An 18,559-nucleotide genomic window follows, 5' to 3' on the forward strand; every position below is an offset into this window, starting at 1 on the left:
CTATTTTAATTTGATTTCATTTGTTCTCTTTGGTTTTGACTTGGATGTTTGGCTTCAGTGAATGTTGGGAAACCCTAATTCCATCAAAGATTGTTCTCAGGATTTATTTACCAGTTGCTGACACCATTTGCTTTTCACGTAGAGCCACTCTTCAAGCGTGTATGATGGAGGATTTGCTTGTAAGATGGTGCTATATCGTTTAACATAGCAGAGTGAATTGCACTTTTTATGTTCGAAATGGGCAACAGTTGCTTTTGCAGAGGGTTCTTTCGCCTTGGCTGGACCATTAGGTGTTTTCTGGCACTTGTAAAAATCTCCTGCTATTTAACTCTTCTGTGGTACATCAGTTACTTGATGTCACCTCATATTCAGTGTCATTTGCAGATTTTTCTTTTTCTTTTTTTTTTTTTTTTGTTAAGGAGGGATTAGGGAAGAAAAAAAGGAGTGCGCATGAGCTGTTGTGGAAATTCTGCAGCATAAACATTAAGAAAGGAAGATAAAGCAAACAGTGTATTTGATTCAATAACAACAGAAAGTTTTTTCCCCAATAGTATCCTAAAGCAGATAGTGGTAGTATTGGTAATTTGAAAGAGGAGGGGCGGGAAAGTGCATCTCTTACCCACATGAATTTGTTCAGGGCTAGATATAGATGGATGTGGATATGTGAAAAGAGGGAGGGGGTAATTCTCCCCAGACTGCTTCTTCCTGGAGCTGTTCTGCAAGAGCTGTGGTATAAAATTATGTGCTTTGGAGGGCTGAAGGAGCAAAGAAAAGAAAAAACCAAAACAAAACAAATGCACAGCGTGTTTTAATTACTCTTTGTTGCTACTCTTGGGGTCAAGCAGAAATACTAGTTTAAGCCTTCGCAGTCCTCTTCTTGTGACTTTTGAGGGCTGCAGGGTACAGCCCACGATTTGACTGCATGCTACAGGACTTTGAGTCACTATTGCCTTTCCTTAGCTTTTGTGATACCAGCGCTCCCCTTAGCTCATGTTTTGAAATAGGGGACCCACTCTGATACTCTTCACATACGGTGAAGGGTGTGCTGAGGAACTAGGCTACCAGAGTGTTCCAGTTTCCTTTCTTCTAGCTTCACCACCCCCGTAGCTGATGAATGAATGCAGTTGTAATGTAGTGTATAATGTGTATTACACCATAATGGACTTTAAAAGGTACACAGGATACTCCCATTTTTCCTTCCGCTTAATGCAAGGATGGCAGATATCTGAAACGGGGAAAAACGTCCAAGGCTAAGAGAAAAGAAAAAAAAAAAGCAATAAAAGGAGACTGAAAGTGCAGGAGACAGTAAAAAGGTGTGTCTCAGACAGCAGATTACTTACAAGGAGATATTCTTAGGATAAACTGAATTTTATTGAATTCAGTAAGAATTGCTATGGGACCTGAATTGAGTTTCTTGTGACTTACAGCACAGATATTTCTTTCTATCCTTGATGAATATGTTTCAGCAGTGAGTGAATGATTTCTCAGGATATATTCACTTGGTAACACATACTCTGCGCCATGCTTTAAAGGCTGGTAAACAAAAGGGGATTGTTTATACTGTTGAATATTTTTTCTGGATTATGCCAGGACTATTTCTTGAATGATGAGTATTACTAAATATTAAAATGCAGAATACTGAGTATTGTCACAGGCAGAAAACCAGTACAACGTATGTGAATTAGTGTAACTTGTCCACTGGTTTCTAGTTCACAGGTTTTCCAGAAAGTGTCTCAAATCCATAGCCTGTTTCTTGAGTTGGTATTTGCAGTTTTATACAGGAACAACACCTTGAAGATTTTTCCAAATAGGAAGTATCAGGGAGAACAAGAGAATGAGTAAATTAGTAGCACTGGTTATTATTATATGGCAGAAATTTGAATAAATAGAAGTATACACAGCTCAAAACCCAGATACTTACCCAGGGGAATAAGACAGGGACAGAAATAGGTAAGACTGATGGTATGTAGGAGCCATGGGGTTAGGGACTGATGAAATTAGCAATTTATTAAGATTTAAAAAAAACTATTTGGGATGGAATAAGCATCTTGAGCCTGTGTGATCACAACAGAGAAACAGAATGAGGCAGGAAAAGTACAATGAAGGATTAAAGGAAGACACACGAGGAAAACTGCAGATAGCAAAGTATCAGAGAAGCAGCCAAAAAAAAAAAAAAAGGCCAACCAGAATAAGTAGGAGTAGACAATGTATGTTTTGCTTATTAGGTGCTATTTAGTACAACTTGTCATCTCTTTATAGAGTGCTTTGGAGGAATCAAGTGGTCTTTAGGCTGGGGTTTTTTTTTCTTCTTTAATAGAGGAGGACAACAATCTTCATTAGCAGAAGCTATAGCAGCTTTTAAAGTTGTTCAAGATACTCTCATTTGTTACAAAGCACGTAGACCCTTTCAAACTTGAGCTACGGCAGTAGATTATTTCTCTGTTGCTACAACGTTTCCCATGTCCTTGTACTCTTAACAAGAGTGTGCGGGCAGTGCCTGCATGCCTCTGAAAGGCCAGAGAGCAGCCATACAACCCTGAAAGTGCCCGTGTATGATTGTAGTAGGTGTAATTAAATGGGTCAGCGACGTGTAATGAAATGGTCAGGGCAAATATTTCAGAGAAAAATGTTCTCATTCTTTGAAATGGTGGATGCAGTTGCACTCCCAGGCAGAAGGGTCCTGACATTTAGAAGGTGGAAAAAGTTGTTGTTCTAGTCCAAGTCGGAATATATTTATTCCCAGAAAGGAATTGCATAACTTTATTTCTTTTTTCATATTTTTGTTATTCTTTCTCTGTCTTTTCATGACTCCACCCTACCTAAACTTAGGACATTTTTGAAAGAGGATCGCATTCCTGATCCTGTCTAAAACTGGAAACTGGGCCTTAAATGTGCTGTGTTGTTAAAATCTATCAAATATTTATGATATTGACTTCACTTTTACACTGTAATAAACTTGCTGGTTATTTCTGGATGTACACATACATACTCATAAGCACAAAATAGTGTTATTTTGGGTGTGTACATTTTCACCCTCTCTTTTTGCTGTAACAAGAAGCAGCAAATTCTGATCTCTCACCTGTGTCTCAGCTGTCAAAACTTTCCACGTTTGCCATTTCCATGATTCCTTCCTAAGTACTGAAAATGCTGAAGGATGAGTGACAGCTGTCAAAATTTACTGTTCACTGTGTATGAAGGGAAGTAACAATAGAAAATGCTTATCTGGAAGAAGGCACCTCATAAATTGGGGCTTCCTTCATCAAGGATACAAACAGCAAAGATGGGAATTTCTGCCAGGAAAGTGTTGTACCCTGCCCCCCCCCCCCCCCCCCCCAATTTCCTGGAAGCAGCTCCTTTATTTTGGAGGACAAGATGATAGGATGGTGGTATTATGTTGCCAGCAGTAAATGCTGACTAAGAGACATTTTCAGATGTTACATCATGGCTCTGGGCTTATTTTCTAAGGTGTTCCCTCTTTTGGCACTGGATTTTCAGCCCATAAATCTTGATTTTTGCAATCCAGAATTAAGGGAAAGCAGGCTGGAAGATGAGCCAGCTAAGAGTGTTTCAAGTCTTATGCGATAAAGCTGCAAATCATAGATCTCTTAAGGGAAAAAAAAGGACTTGAGCATCTTTATTAAACACGTCTTACACAGTGACAAATTCTGGTTCTGGCAGCAAGTTCTGCTTTGCGTGCTACAAAAAGAAACAAACACTTATGATGGTGAAGGAGCATGGTGTGTATTATAGTTACCTCATGCTGATGTACCTAATGGTTTTTAATCCATAGTTTGCGAAGGGCTTTATAAAACGGAGCGAGTACATTATACGTACCTTAAGGGTGAGGGTCGGAGAGGCAGCGCCCCAGCCTGCAACAAACCATGGTTATTCTCGTTTTCCCTGCAGCCGCCGAGGCCCTGCGAGGCAGGGCGGGCAGAGCCGCCTCCGCCGGCTCCCCCGGGGCGGGCCGGGGCGGGCAGCGGCCGCGCCGGGAGAGCCGTGAGTAACCGCGGGAGGGTCGGTAAGCGGCGGCGGGCACCCCGGGAGGGATGCAGCCGTAGCCTGTCCTCACCGGTGTCCTCACCGAAAACACGCCGTGACCCAGAAGTTTTGCCAGCACGCTCCTGATTGTCAAGATTGCCGGGCGGGATGAAGGGCTGCTGCACCGGCTGCAGCCCAGCGAAAGGGCGGGATGGAGCCTGCCCTAAGCGGGGATGAGAAATGACCGATTCCACCCAAATTACGCCGTCGCGGGCCAGAAGAGCCGAAAGCGGCGGGCGGGGGCGGCTCCCCGGGCGTGCCGGCGGTGGCTATCGCTCCCGCCAAGTGCCTGCTAACGGGCCGGCCGGCACGGCCCCGGCCCCGGGAGCAGGGGCCGCTCCGCCCTGGAATGGTTAAGGTGCCTGCCCAGTTAGGCATTAAAAATATATATATAATAAAAAAGGGTGCTGTGGCAGGGTGCGGAGGCTGCTCGGAGGAGAGGCAGGAGCTTTGGGCTGGGGGCGGCGCACCCCCGGGCATCTCTGCCTGCTCTCTCAATCCCGGAGGAGCCACGTCCGTGCGCCCGCGGTAGTGCCCCCTCCCCCCCAAACAGAAAAGGGGAGCCCCTCCGGGGGGCACGCCCCACCTGCGGGGCTCCGGCGCTCGCTGCGGTTGGGGTGATGGGTCTGCCCGCCCCTTCCTTCCCCCTTTACCTACCGCCGCCCCGCCCGTCCCGGCGCCGCCCCGGCGGGGGCTGTCGGCCCGTCCGCGGCGGGGGCAGCGGGGCGTGGGTGCTGTGGGTGGCGGTAAAGGCGGCGTGTGACAGATGTCCTCCTCTGACAGCTCTCGGTATCAGCCCAGTGGCTCCCTGCCATTGGCTCAGTGCAGCCGACCGGCAAGGCTGCTCGCTATAATAACACTATGCCTGCCAGAGGCGGCAGCTCAGACGGCTCCGCCGCGGCCGTGCCGCCGCTCCTCCCCCGGCAGCCAGCGCCGCGCCGAGCCTGAGGGGCTGCACCCCCCCTCTCCGCCCCTCAGCCGGCCGGCGGCGCCGCCGCCGCACATGCCGGAGGGCCCCGCCGGCCCGGCCCTCCCTGCCGAGCCGAGGCCGGCCTGAGCGCCCTGCCGGTGGCGGGGAGGCGGCCCCATCCCCGGCCCCATGGAGTGCTACTACATTGTCATCAGCTCCGCGCACCTCAGCAACGGGCACTTTCGCAACATCAAGGGAGTTTTCCGAGGCCCCCTCAGCAAGAACGGGAACAAAACTCTGGTAATGGCTTCTTCTCTTGCCTCCCCCCCTTCCCTCCTCTTCACAGCAGCGTCTCCGGCTAACTGGAAACCGCTGCGTGAGCGCAGCCAGCGATGCAGGCAGCCAGGGTGCTGGCCGGTTTTCTCCGCGGTCGATGGTGCCTTTACCGCCGCGGGGATGCGGTGCCCTCAGCTCCCGCCTACCGGGCTCCCCTCCTTGCCGGGGGCTATCCCTGGCTGCCCGTATTCCCTGGGGCAGTCTGTGCAGCGGTAGGGTAGGTGCTCGCGTGTCCTTTCTGAGCTGCTGATGTGGAGGCTGGTTGCGGAGAGGCTGTGAATGGAAAGCCCGGAGACCCTTCTCGGTGGGGAGCTGCAGGGCTGGGGCTCCACCGTCCTCAGCCCGGGGTGAGGTCTGGGAGAGGCGGCGGCTGCTCCGCTGAGGCGGCTGAGGGGCGTCCCTCGGCCGGGAGGGCTCCGTCTGGGTCACCAGGTGACTCCCATCACCCCTAGTGCCAGAGGCAGCTGGAGGTCCTGCTTTATAAAGTGAGGAAAGGAGCAGAAACTTGGTTACCTGAGGTCTGAGCTCTTTGGGTAGAGAGATCAATTTGTTCGAGAATAGCTTCGGAAAGGATACGAATGTTTGTTTGTTGGCTGCCAAGTTTATTTTTAAAAGCAAAACTCTGGTTGGAAGGAATTGATGGGTTTAGGCAATTTGGCCAGATACTCTGAAAGTCTGCATAGGGTATTAAAACTGTATATATGTATGCCATACTTTGATATCTGTACATCTGTTGGGTTTCCTATGGTTTTTGCTGACTTGTTTGGACTCGCTTTGCTACTGTTACTGAACTTTAATGGAAGAGTTATGATGTGATAGTGTTGGCAATACATGTGCTGTCCTGCCTGTTCAGATAAAAGGGATGTAGGATAACAGCAGGCTGGGTGAGCTGCCTCACGTAGCATCTCAATCACGGCACAACAAAGTGCGGACAGATGTCTGGAGAGTAGGATGGAGCTGAAAGAGGGGCTTAGCCATGTTGTTTATCGCTCTCTCCCATCACCGTCTTACTCCAAAATCCCCTTTGGAGGAGATGGAGCAGAACTTACTCACCGTGTTCTTGTTCCCTCGAATGCACAACCTATATTGATGGGGAATTTACTAAAGTACTTAACATTTGTTAGAGTTGGCAAGCTTGCAATTTCTTCCTAAATAAAGAGATTAAAGCAAGTCTGAGCCAAGTCATAAAAATAGTAACTACTACGAGAGAATCTGAGGCAGATTTTTGGACTGTTTCAAATGTAAAGTTCCTGCTTTCGGGTTGTAAATCTCACCGCAATTTTATATGCTGTGGATTCTGCATATTTTTCTGTTAGGGATTACATTCTTGGAATTTTAAACAAGTATTTGTAGTATCCATGAGATGGCAATATGTGTGTAATATTTAACTGTTACAACTGCAAAACCAAGACCTACTGTAGAAATATTTAGTACCTCTTAAATAATTGCACGATACATTGCCTTCTTTCTGCTGAACAATTTCAGTAAAGATGCGTTTGGCAAGACTGAGAATACTCTGATGTAACTTTTGGACTGGGTATTATCTTGCAATTGATTGCTTCTGCTTCAATAGCATTTTGATTCTGCTTCAATAGCATTTTATTCTTGCTTTTTTTTTTCCCCTTGGCAAAAAAACAGCTCTGTATTCTCAACATTCCTGATTGATTTATTTACTGGTAAAAACATTAGTGACCAAAATATGTTTGGGAATACTGGTGTTAACTTAAAATTCAAATAAACATTGCGTAGGCTTTGAAACACTCTTACTCTGGAAAGAAATTTAACTCAGCCCTGCTCTTCAGTGAGATAGAATAGATGTGTGGGGAGAAAAGAGAGTATTGGTTGTGGATTTGCCATGAGAAACCTTACCTTTAAAAGCTTTTGTTGTGGGTAGTGAGCAGTGTAACTGTCAATGTTTTTGCTGGGTTAAAAAGGGGAAATTCTTGATGTTGGCTCTATGGACAGCAAAATTAAGTCCTTTGCTATGAAATAAATGGTATATATGCAGACATTAAGACTTTTATTTATGTTTGAGTTGTTTTTAATTTAAAGGAGGTAAAGATACTGTTGGGTTGTGATGTAGGGTGATTGGATAGTTCAGACTAATAGTTCTGAGGTGCTGAAGTACATTTCAGCCAGCTTCTATGGGAAAATCAAATGTTATATCATTTCAGAGGATCAGTCACTTTCACTGTAAATAGGCTTTCAAACTTAAAAAGTTGAAAATCTTTAATAATACAAAACGTCTTTAGAAGTTGTGATAAGAATGCAGCCTTTTAATATGCTCTTGATGTCTTCCATCCTAGAATAAGACTAGGAGAAATGGCAATTTGTAAATCTAAAAACCAGAAATATTTTGGAGCTGCTCTTACTCGCACATGTCTTCCCATTTTGCTGTAAAGCATTTGGCCTGTCTTCATCTATGCTCCAAGCTTTCTAAAATCACTGCTTCCTCATAAACTGAGGAGAACCTGAAAACAGCCCCTGCTTGTACAGCGTAGAGTTGCTTCTGTGCAAAACTTATGATATTTGTTAAACTTTGCTTCTCTTGAAGAGTTCTGCTACCATACTGTAGAAAGAAAGACAGCTATATGTGCTACAGTAGAATTTCAAAGCAAGTAGGAAAGTGCTGGTCCTAGTCAAATGATGCAGCGGTGGTTTCAAGATGATTTCACATTAGCCTGTCTGCAAAACCGGAGCTGGTTAGGTTTCAGGGGAGGAAGGTCCTTAGAGCTTTTGGCTGCTGTCCCATGCTGAAGTGACCTGGTGTTCACCTGCAACTCATCTTTTTTGCCCTACTCTCCAAGAGAGGTCACTGAGAAACACTTTTTCCTGACTGTTTGTCCCTGCAGGTGATCCTTACGTGTTCATCCTCTGCCTGTGTCCTGTTTCACACAGAATTAAAGTCATTTAAAGCTTTACAAGGTTTTGGTTCAAAGCTCCCAGAAGGTAACAGGAAGAAAGAGCTACAAACCCCTGCTCACCTAATAGGGAACATGAAGCACAAAGCTTCGTCCTTCCTACTTTGAGTGGTTTTTTTTAAAAAAAAAAAAAAAGTCTTTCTAGGTGGAGAGGATCAGAGAGTTACTTTTTGGTAAAAACGTGGAATAATAGTGTTTCTATAGCCTAGTTCCCAGGCATGGCCTTTCCCGAAGTTGTATCTCTCTGCAATGCGACCGATTGCAGGGCTTTGAGACGGGGTTATTTAGGAGGTGGAAAGAAGTGGATGAGGGATGAAAATATGAAGTAGGAGAAGGAAGGGAAGGCCACAGTTCTGTTCCTCAAGGGAAGGTGTACGGGGAAAACCTGAGCTTGGAGAGAAGTGAAAGGCACAAGAGGGAACAAAGCAAAGGATGGATTTAGGCAAACTGAGAGAAGAGGCTACTGTAAAAAAACACTTTTTAAAATTAAAAAAAGTAAAAAAGAATGCTTGTGAATGAACCTTTAGTGAGACGGTGGGGGAAAACGAAGGAATGCATATTTATGTACAGTTCTGGGTATCTGATGGTAGAGCTTTGCATACCTATACTCCCCCAGGCCCACTGCGTAATTGCTCAGTGTGGGTAGGGCCCACTTACCCAATTGTAATCTGCTGCTCCTTATCAGGAAAATAAATCTGAATTATGAATTGATGGGAAAGGGGCTCAGCACATCTGGAGGAATAGCATCCAAACTCCTAGCATTCCTTCAGAAAATGCAGCAGTTTGGTTAAAAGAAATTGGTTGTATCTGGGCTGTTGGATAAGGCTTTATCCTCTCCCACTGCAGTTTCTACTGTCTGAAATATTCTTCAAATACATACAATCTTATAACGACAGCTAATCTACTACGGGAGTGCTCCATGGCAGCTCTTTGGAAGGGGTGCGTGCTGTTTTTTTGATGGAGTACTGTCCGAGTGAACTGCCTGCTGTCTGGTCTTTGTGTGGCAGATAGTTTTCGAAGACGAAACTCAAAACATACCATGTAGGTCAGTAATACGCAATGATGTTGCAAATTTCTGATGCTCTTTCTGCATTTTTATGTAATATTGCTTATGCCTTGGTGTTCTAATCAATGAATACAGGCCTGATTGCTTGGCCATTTATTGTCAGGGTTCATACTTGGTGACCTTTGAAGTTTTTCCCAAGGCTGTTCTTTCTAGCAGTAGCAGTTTATAGAAATTTGTTTGCTACAAACTCTTCCTTTTGTCCATGGATCTCCTGAAGTTTTCATGCACTTACTGCATTCTTTTCTTATGCCTTAAGTTATTGATGTCAAATTATGCTAGTCTTTCTTTGTAATTCATCTTCCTTGCTGTGGCTGCTGTCTTGCAGTTTATAATCTCAAAACATATTGAAACTTGTATGAAAGAATAGCTCTCTGGAGGGAGAAATCAGTTGTTTGGAGTCGCAACCACAGGTGATTTGGTAAATCCTCAAAATGTATTTCAGAATATAAACCAAACCATTTTAAGGCATTATCCTAGTTACGTGTATGATTTCTGGTTGGTCAGCAAGAGAACTGACTCTTTGCTTGGTCTTCTGGGTAGCTGGTACGTGGTTAGTGACTGAATATCTGCTATTTCACCCTTAGATACTCCACTCGTGTAAATGGCTCTGTATGTTTCATCAAGATTTACAGTGATGAAGAACGGGCCGTGTAGGGTTCGTTCACTTCTTTTAATTGGACAAATGTATTTTCTCTGTTGGTGATCAGAATGAGTAAGGTCCTATTATTTGCCCAAGGAGGTCAGTGAAAAGTTTAGACCTTGAGATGGTATAAATTGCTACTGTAATTCTAATTTTAAGTGTCTTGTTGATACTGATAGAAAGTAGGTAAGATCAAAAGTTTCCTGGTAAGTAGTTGGTTAAAGGACTGTAGTTTCAAATGTGCTGAACACAGAAATCTATTATTTTGTATAACAATAACCTCTATATATGCATGTACATATATAGGTTTATACTTTGGTTATAAATATGTATACAGGGGACTTCAGAGGTAGAAATAAAATAGCGGTCCCCAGCTCCAAGGGAGGCAGGCACAAATTATCTCAAACTGGAATCAAACTCTGGACTCAATGTGGTAAGCCTTGTGGGGAGGAAGATCACATGAACTTCAGGTGGCTACCACGCAGTACAGATTCATGCCCCCCAGTCACCTTGGATGTGGGTGCAGGGAGTGCATGCTGACGTTTAAAATACAGCGTAGGTACAGGTCTGTCTGAAAAGCTGTTGGATGTCCATTTAGACTATCTTTTATTAATCCAGTTGTTTGTACCATCAGCTATCTTGCCTCTTAGGTTAATTGAACAAAACTGCTTTCAATTTTTATTTATATACTGAACTGTATATAAATACAGTATTTATATACTGATTTTTTTTTTTAATACATAAATACTTATAACATCTTTTAAAAGTCCTAGGGCTTAGTTCTGCTTTTATAAAAACTCCATGGAGTTCAGATATTGATATGCTAGTGTCTTCTGAAAACGCCATCTGTTGTTCAGGCTGTTGTCTTTAGTTCTTTTACATTTTGTAGTATGTTTTTGTATTTCCAGATCAACTAAAGTAAATATGTTGTGGTGGACATAAAAATCTATTTTATGAGAATTTCTATTACAAATGTCTGTACCCTATTACGGTAAGAAAGCAGTAAACTACCTGTAAAACAGCTTTCCTGATGAAGAATACTGAAGCTGTTGTACTTCTGCATGATCAGGTGGAAATGTCTGCTGATTTCAAGCCATCTAATACATATGTAAAATAAACAATATTTACCATAGGTTTATTTTAAATACCGGTAAAACCAGGTCCTGCAATTCTGTTTGCCATATTGTATTGCCAGTAGCTGCGGGTAATTTTTAAATTACCTCTTATACATACAGAATTTAATAAAATTATTGCGATGTATTGTTTTTCATCTTCAGTGTTGCAGAGTTTGTAGGTTAGAGTTGTTAGGCTAGAGTTATATTTGTTAAGGGAGAAAAATCACCTGTTACTTTCGTCAGTGGTTTGTCCCCCATGGATCTGCTGATGTCTTTGACGTTTCAGTATGCTCATGACCTGAGTTTCAACCTTGAAAATGTTCACATCTTTTCTGTGAGAGAAGCTGAATGTCTCTAACTCATTAAAATATTAAAATGACAAAACAAATTGTACTTAATTTAATTTGAATAGTTAATCGGTGTCACTTAAATCATGACTGAAAACCAACCACTCAGAAGACAACAAAATAATTTGGTAAAATGGAAGTAACAATAAAATCATATCTGCATTCTATTTCTAGAGTTCATTTGTATAAATGTGACTCCTTTTTTATTTTATAAGGCTATTGGTAACAGTACTGATTCAAAGCATCATCAACAGGGTCATTTCGGTGAGTTGAGCTAACAGGAGGCTGTCATAATTTAAGTGCATTTCCAAAGCAACTCTGAGAGGTTGCAAGTCTTGTGCCGCGAGACACGGCACTCTCATGTCCATCAGACTCTGTATGAGTGCATATTCTGGTCCAAAAAATAGTAGGAGCCAGAGTCCTATGTGCAGCAGAGTTAAACTGGGACAGCTTCTGATTCAGAGCTACTACTGAGGCAGACTTTTGTACTGTAAAAGCTTATTAAATGCATGGTGAGCTTCAAATACATCGGTATTCTGTTGAATGTAATTAGACTATTACCATGGTTAAATTAGTACACTTGTTTAGTTTTTTTCAGATCAACGCCTTAAAGAGTAAGTCTGAGGAGAGCCTTTGCCTTCAATATTTTCTGATGCAAATATCCATAGCAATCTCTTAGCTCAGAGATACATAACATTAATTTTAACACGTTGCTCAGATATGCTAACTGGAAAACAGCAAGTTGGCTTCTGTATTTTCAAAACCACACATTTTTTGATTCATCAGATTTATTGAACCTTCTCAAGGTACACGTTGCAATTCTAAAAGTCTCACCTTTCCTGTAGGCTATGGGAACATACAGGTTTTCTGACCTTCCTATCAGCAGGGATTCTCCATTGAAAAAGCTAGTTAACTGTGAGGAGCATATGTAGAGGATGCTGAGTAGTAGCCTTTTAGTTTAGCACATTGGGTGTGGACAGTAGCACACTGGGTAGCACACAGTTTAGCAAGATCTTGGATGCCCCTAACTGACAATTATAGTATTTCCTTTTTTGAATGTCACTTAGGATGCCAACAGGAACAATTAATCTCTGCAAAAATCAAAGCTATTGAATGGATGCATCTTGAGATGTAGGGGTGGACTAAGATAATCCCACAAAATCAATCCAGAGCATTTTCTATTATTTAATGTCCTATTACAGTTAATAATGATGGCGGCCTTATTTATGGCATAGATTCTTTAACACTGCCTGGTGGTGGTGGAAAGTGAGTTGATTTTTTTTTGTTTGCTCACTTGTGATTCAAATGTAAACATGGGAGAGGGAGTGAGCCTTTCTAATTTAGCTGTATCTGGCCAATCCCTTATAAACAAATACTAGTCAGACCCTTTTATTTTTCCACGCATTTCTGGAGTGAGAACAAACACTTTTCCTCCAGCGTTCTTGAGAGACTGTTATATGATGAGTTGTGACTTAATGTTGTTTAAAAAACCCCGAAGTAAACAAAACAACACTTACTCACAAGGAGGCACAATATTTGACATGTTTAACCTTGTTTTTTCAATAGAGATAAGAAACTGCCTGAAGGCATCAGGAAACTGGAATTTTAAACTCAGTGTAATTAATTTATTTTGTTAAAATATGTTTACGATTCCCTTCCTCTGAGGACTAGCCATGGCAGAGGTACAGATTGGGCAGAGGGTTTCGTTTTTCCCTTGACAGAAGATGTTTGTTCTGAACCATCTGAGTTGTGTGTGAACATGAATTTCTGTGGAACCCTATTTTTTTTAATTAGTTCAGATAGTAAATTTCTAAATATTTTCAGTATGGAATTTCAAATGGTGATAGGTATACAGACAGTGTTGTAAGAAAGGAAGTGCAAATTCTTCTCCCACAGCTCTAAGAGCAAATCCTCCAATAAGGCCTGGAGAGTAATCTCCAGATCTCCCGCCTGGCATTGCTCTCCTCATTGCATACAATAAAGAACAGGGTTTTGACTTAAAATTCTTGAAACGTCTTGGAAAATGTTTAGATTTGGTTTGAGGAACTGAGAGAGGGTTTTTTTGGGTTGTTTTTTTTTTAGTATCTCATCAATATTCTTGGTTTGTACAAATGATTTAGGACTTGTCAGGCTTTTTGTCTGACCGTGCTGATTCGCATGTCTTTAAAATGATTTTTTTTGTGTGTGTGAAAATGATATTTTTAGGGAGACTCCTTTCTCCAAAAGGCAAGTGATCAGGCTACCTCCTCTGGGATCCAGCTCATATTCATGTTGCTAGATTTCTCACAGCTAGCGTACAGCTGTATTACTTACATTGGCCAAGTCTTGGTCAGGTTGTTTTCTTGAAAACTTTGTAGTGCAAAAAATGTGTGGTTGAATTTGCCTCTTCACCTTATAGAAGTAAGTTTCTGGACTAGGAAAACTGCTTCCTTTCCAGCTTACTGATAATATACTTCCACAGCAAATACAAATCAATGTATCTGAGACCTGTGAGACTGTAATTTAAACAACAAAAAAAAGTCTTTTCTGTGTGTAGGTGTCCATAAAGTTTGTGGATTTTTTTTTTTCAATAAATACACTTACAACTTGGTTTACATGGCAGAATGTAATTGTTCTTTTAGGGTATCTGTTTAAATAGCTGCAGTTTCTAAGTATTTAATTTCTGCTGAAAGTGTTTTTAACAGGAGACCACAATACCCATTACAGAATAGTGTATCAGCTACTACTTCATAAAATGGATTTTGATAAAATGTCTGGAGTTAAAACTTGGAGACACTCTTGGGTCTGTATAAGGTTATGATGCATACAGGGGTCTAGCCGAGCAGTCCATGAAACAACCTGAGCCTAAATCTGTAAAGCAAAATGCTTTTTTTTTTTTTTTTTTTTTTTAAACTAATCATTATTGAAACATACAATTATTTAGTGAAGTTTGCTTAAAGGTGTTTAATTGTGTAAGAAGTTTGGTCTTGCTCCTTTGGAAACAGTTGGCTTTATCAAGAGAGAGAATAGTATGGACAAAGATGTTCACTTAAAGCCTTGCCAGTCTCTAAACCTGCCTGTCCCAGGCTCAGCACTTAGGCCTTAGGCTCTTCCCAATTTGCAGGTTTGCTTTCTGCCCTCTTCAGCAACGCTGTTTTTCTGTCGTAGGAAAAAAAGGCGTGTAGTCTTCCAATAGCATGTCCAGTTCACTCCTCCTTAACTTCTTGGTTAAGTGCTGGTCGTGCTGGGAAGGAGTGGAGGGGTGGCAATGATGAGTGCCTGGGAAACGTAGGCAGGGAGGATGGGGAAGCGACCTGAGCAGCACATGGCTGGCTACCAGCTGCAGGACAGCACTCCGGCTCTCCACTCCCAGTGGGCAAGGAGTAAACGTGTCAGTGGCTGTTACGGCCTTGGAAAAGGCAGGGTTTTTTTAAAGTTTATTTGTGACTACAGTAATGAGCCTCTCTGGACCAACAGACTTGAATTAATCAGCAAAGGTAACTTTTACATTGAGGCTTTTATTTTTTTATTTATTTTGTGTTACTATTTTTCATATGTGTTTGGATAACTTGTTTTTATACCCCTAAATGTTAATACTGAGGAAAACAAAGAAGCTCATAGGAGACACCAAGAATGACTTACCCATTCCATTAATGCAAAACCTCTTCCCTGTTTTTAATAGCACAGGAAGATGTTTATTTAGATGTTAAGCACTCACTTGGTTTGGTTTCCGAACTAAACAAAATGACAAAGGAAAGAAGTGGTATAAATAACATTATACCAGAGATCTTGGGCTTCTTATGTACTTGCAGCATAGCACGCTAGACTATAGTCTCCAGTAGTTTTTTTTGAAGTATTGTATTTTTACAGAATATTCTTTATTGTCAAAAAAAAGTGATGCAAAGTTTAGGTTTGCTTAAAAGTGAGACTCTGGAAACTTAATGTAATTACATAAAGAACATTATGCTCTTTCACATGAGCAGTAAACAACTGTTTATACAAATAAAACAGGGTTGTTAATAGACAATTTTTTTAAAGCAAAATACCTTTTATGCTGCTTATTTATGATACATACTTAAAATATAGTTAGTTGATGCTTTAGAATACTCTGAGGTTAGCAGTAGAATATACTGCTGAATAGATTTGGGGTTTGTTGGTTCTTTGCATTGATATTTCTAATAGTAATGTTGATTTTCTGATAGTTTTAAGGAAAATACTCTTTCACAAGGGAGAAAAATCAAGATAATATTTGCTTGTCCTTCTGCTGTGCAAATGAACCACTAAATCATCTGACACCTGTTTGGCAAATAAGCGAATGTGCGTGAACTAGCAGGTAGAAGTAAGGATTAGAAAGAGATTAAAACAGTTTTAAAGGACCACTTCCAAAGGTTTATGGAGTTGTAGTACAATGGCCTGTTGAGCAGAGAGAAGAGCTTGCTACCAACAGGATGACAAAAATACTTGAGAGTTTCTTTATGAAACACCTTTGAGTGCTCGTGGGTATGGAAGTGTCAAGGCAATGTAATTAGAAAAAGTCTAGTGAAACCTGGTAGCTGTGGCATTATGCTGGCAACTGCAGGTCGTGATAGACTGTGCCCAGAGTGGACCTGCTTCATAAATAACTGAGAAGTAAAGAAGAAAAGTGGAGTTTTCCAGTGCGCTGGTGTTCGAAGGGAAACTGCAGCTAGGTATGTGAAGGAAACAAAAATACCCAAGCTATCTCAGAGAGAGAAAAGAAAGAGTTACCACATGATAGCAAACAATTACTGTGACTAATGGTAAGATGGAACCAGAGAAAGACCATGACAAAGGTTTGCCTATCATTGTCAGCATATTCATAGTGGCAGTGGCAGTTATCTGCCTTGTTCGTTCAGGTTCTTGCATTGAGAAACTGGACAGACTTGGAGATTTTTTGGTCAGTCAGACTCCTCTTGGAGGTGCGTGATGGGAGGCAACAAGCTCAAGCTAAGAGATGGGAAATTCTGATCAGGTACAAGGAAAAAGAAAAATTTTGAGGGTGGTCAAACACTGGAAGAGGTTGCCAGGGAGACTGTGGGGTCTCCATCCTTGGCGATGCTCAAGACAGCCTTAATCTACTTGGCCGTGCTTTAAGCAAGGTGTAGGATTAAATGTCCCTTCCATCCTCAGTCAATGTTACAATTCTGTGTTCAGTCTGTAGGAGAGCGGCTTCTAATTTAATCTTCTGTAATGAGGTTCCTAGGGGAGCGAGGCAAGTCACTGTCACATCCTGCTTATGGCCTTTTGGGACCACTGGGTGCTCGTGGCTCACCTCATCCCGGATGATGGATGGCTGGCAGTAGTGTCTTCACTGACTTTCTCTGGGGATCTCCTAATCTGTCAGAGGTCCAAAATACAGTGCTTGTTTCAGCTCTGAGTAACAAATAAATCAAATGCAAGTATTGAATCTACTTACAGTTTCTTTTTAGGGATTCCCGAGCTGAGTCATGCGATTCATAGACAGTGCCCAATTTGTAATTAAGATGATGGACTCGGAACTTGTCCAAAACTAATTCATATTTAGCTCTCATCCCCCACAAATCGTATGCGTTATCAGCAGTATTTTATTGATTACACTTTTTCATATTAAAAATTGCTGGAGTATATAATCTTAATTTTGGAAAGGCTTTTAAAAGGTACTCAGGAGCACTACCGATAGAGGAATTGATTTGTTGTCATTAGAACTGCTTTATGCAGAGGCAAGAAAAACTCAAACTGAACATTTTCCAAAGGCTGCGCTCCTGCATTACTGGAAGTGCAGATTGTTGCAAAGAGGGAAGAATAAGGAACAAGCCATAAAGCTTCTCCTCTTCAGCCCACAGAGCTCTCGCACTGTGGGATGGACAGTGTATACTTCCATAGCTTGAGTATTTCCAGGAAATTGGTCAGGTATTTTGCATCTTTTCATACAGTGGATATGGTGTGCTTATGGGTTGATTTTGTTTGTTTTTTATATATTTCTATACTTCATTTATATTATATTTATATATAATATTTTATATAATATATATTATATTTTTAGATATTCTATTTTGAATATATATTCTGTATATTCAGACCTATTGTTTAACATAGTGGTGTGGCATCATACTAATTTCCTATAGTTCATGATTTACGTAGAGCAAATATGATTCTGAGGGAAGGCAGTGCCAAAGCTATTTATGAGTAGCTGAATCTCTCTTTTTTTCGGTAAGAGGGGGCTAGCTGATACAAACAGTTTCCAATTAGTTGAATGGGACTGAGCAGAAGACCGACCTTGGAGAAGTCCCCATAGAGCAAATCTGTGCACATGAAGACTGTGTATGTTTTCCCTCATCCCCGTCACAGCAGAAATTTTGAGCTTGCTTTGAAGTGCTCTGGGCGCTGCAGGCCAGGTAGTGGCAAATGCTGACCATGTCAGAGTCAAGAGATGAATGTTGGATTTATTTTCAAATCGGTTAGTAGAGTAACCGGAGCCATCTATTACCGCCTTCTAAAAAAAATCTGTCAGAAGTTTGATGCATAGTAAATGTGAAAGCTACAATATGGAATAAATTATCAAGTGGCTCAAGTTCAGTGTCTCTTTGAAGACTACGGGGGGGCAGAGGAAATTACACTTGTATTTTACACCTGCCAAATTGAATTACAGCAACAAATCTGTATAATTACAATTCAGAGACCATGATTTATTCTTGGAGTTAGGTAATTAGAAGCAGGACTACACTTGAAGGTTCAAATTGGATTCTTAGAAAGAGTCCCTTATATGAATATGACCTGTACAGAAATCAGTGTTTTTATCTCTTCTATTTTAAGAATTTTGAATCATAACGTAAAGTGACTCATCCATTATTTCCTCATCTCTTCATCAGCGAGACGCATAAGAAATTGTTCCTTTGATTGTTTCCCTGCAAATGTGAAATCTTTACGGTTTCTTCTCTTTTCAACAGGCATTCATAAATCCAATTAACATTAATGAGTCTCATGTGTGCATTGAAGGGAAAAAAAATGGACCTTTTGTCTCTTAAAGTATGTGTTTAACTGTAGAAAAAATGAAGAAAAAGCTTTTGGTGAATTACAGGTTATAAAGTCAGTAGCTTCTATCTCATTTTCGCAGTAGCTAACGCATTCCCCTGGTTCTCTCTCCCATGTCAAGGGTCCTTGTATGAGCTATAAATGCAGGATGAGCAGTGCTATCGGTGAAGTGGAG

At 41.5% G+C, this 18,559-nt stretch overlaps 1 protein-coding gene across 1 annotated transcript in view; it reads left to right on the top strand.

The window, feature by feature from the left end:
• The first annotated feature begins 5,129 nt into the window (after positions 1-5,129).
• ZNF804A (zinc finger protein 804A) overlaps positions 5,130-18,559 on the top strand; it is a 159,414-nt gene continuing 145,984 nt past the window's right edge. Inside the window, exon 1 of the mRNA XM_076342172.1 lies at positions 5,130-5,251. Coding sequence (XP_076198287.1) covers positions 5,141-5,251 — 111 coding nt within the window. The 5' untranslated portion in view covers positions 5,130-5,140. The remainder of the gene's footprint in view (positions 5,252-18,559) is intronic.

This window comes from Aptenodytes patagonicus, chromosome 6 (assembly GCF_965638725.1).
Source record: "Aptenodytes patagonicus chromosome 6, bAptPat1.pri.cur, whole genome shotgun sequence".
NCBI lineage: Eukaryota > Metazoa > Chordata > Aves > Sphenisciformes > Spheniscidae > Aptenodytes > Aptenodytes patagonicus.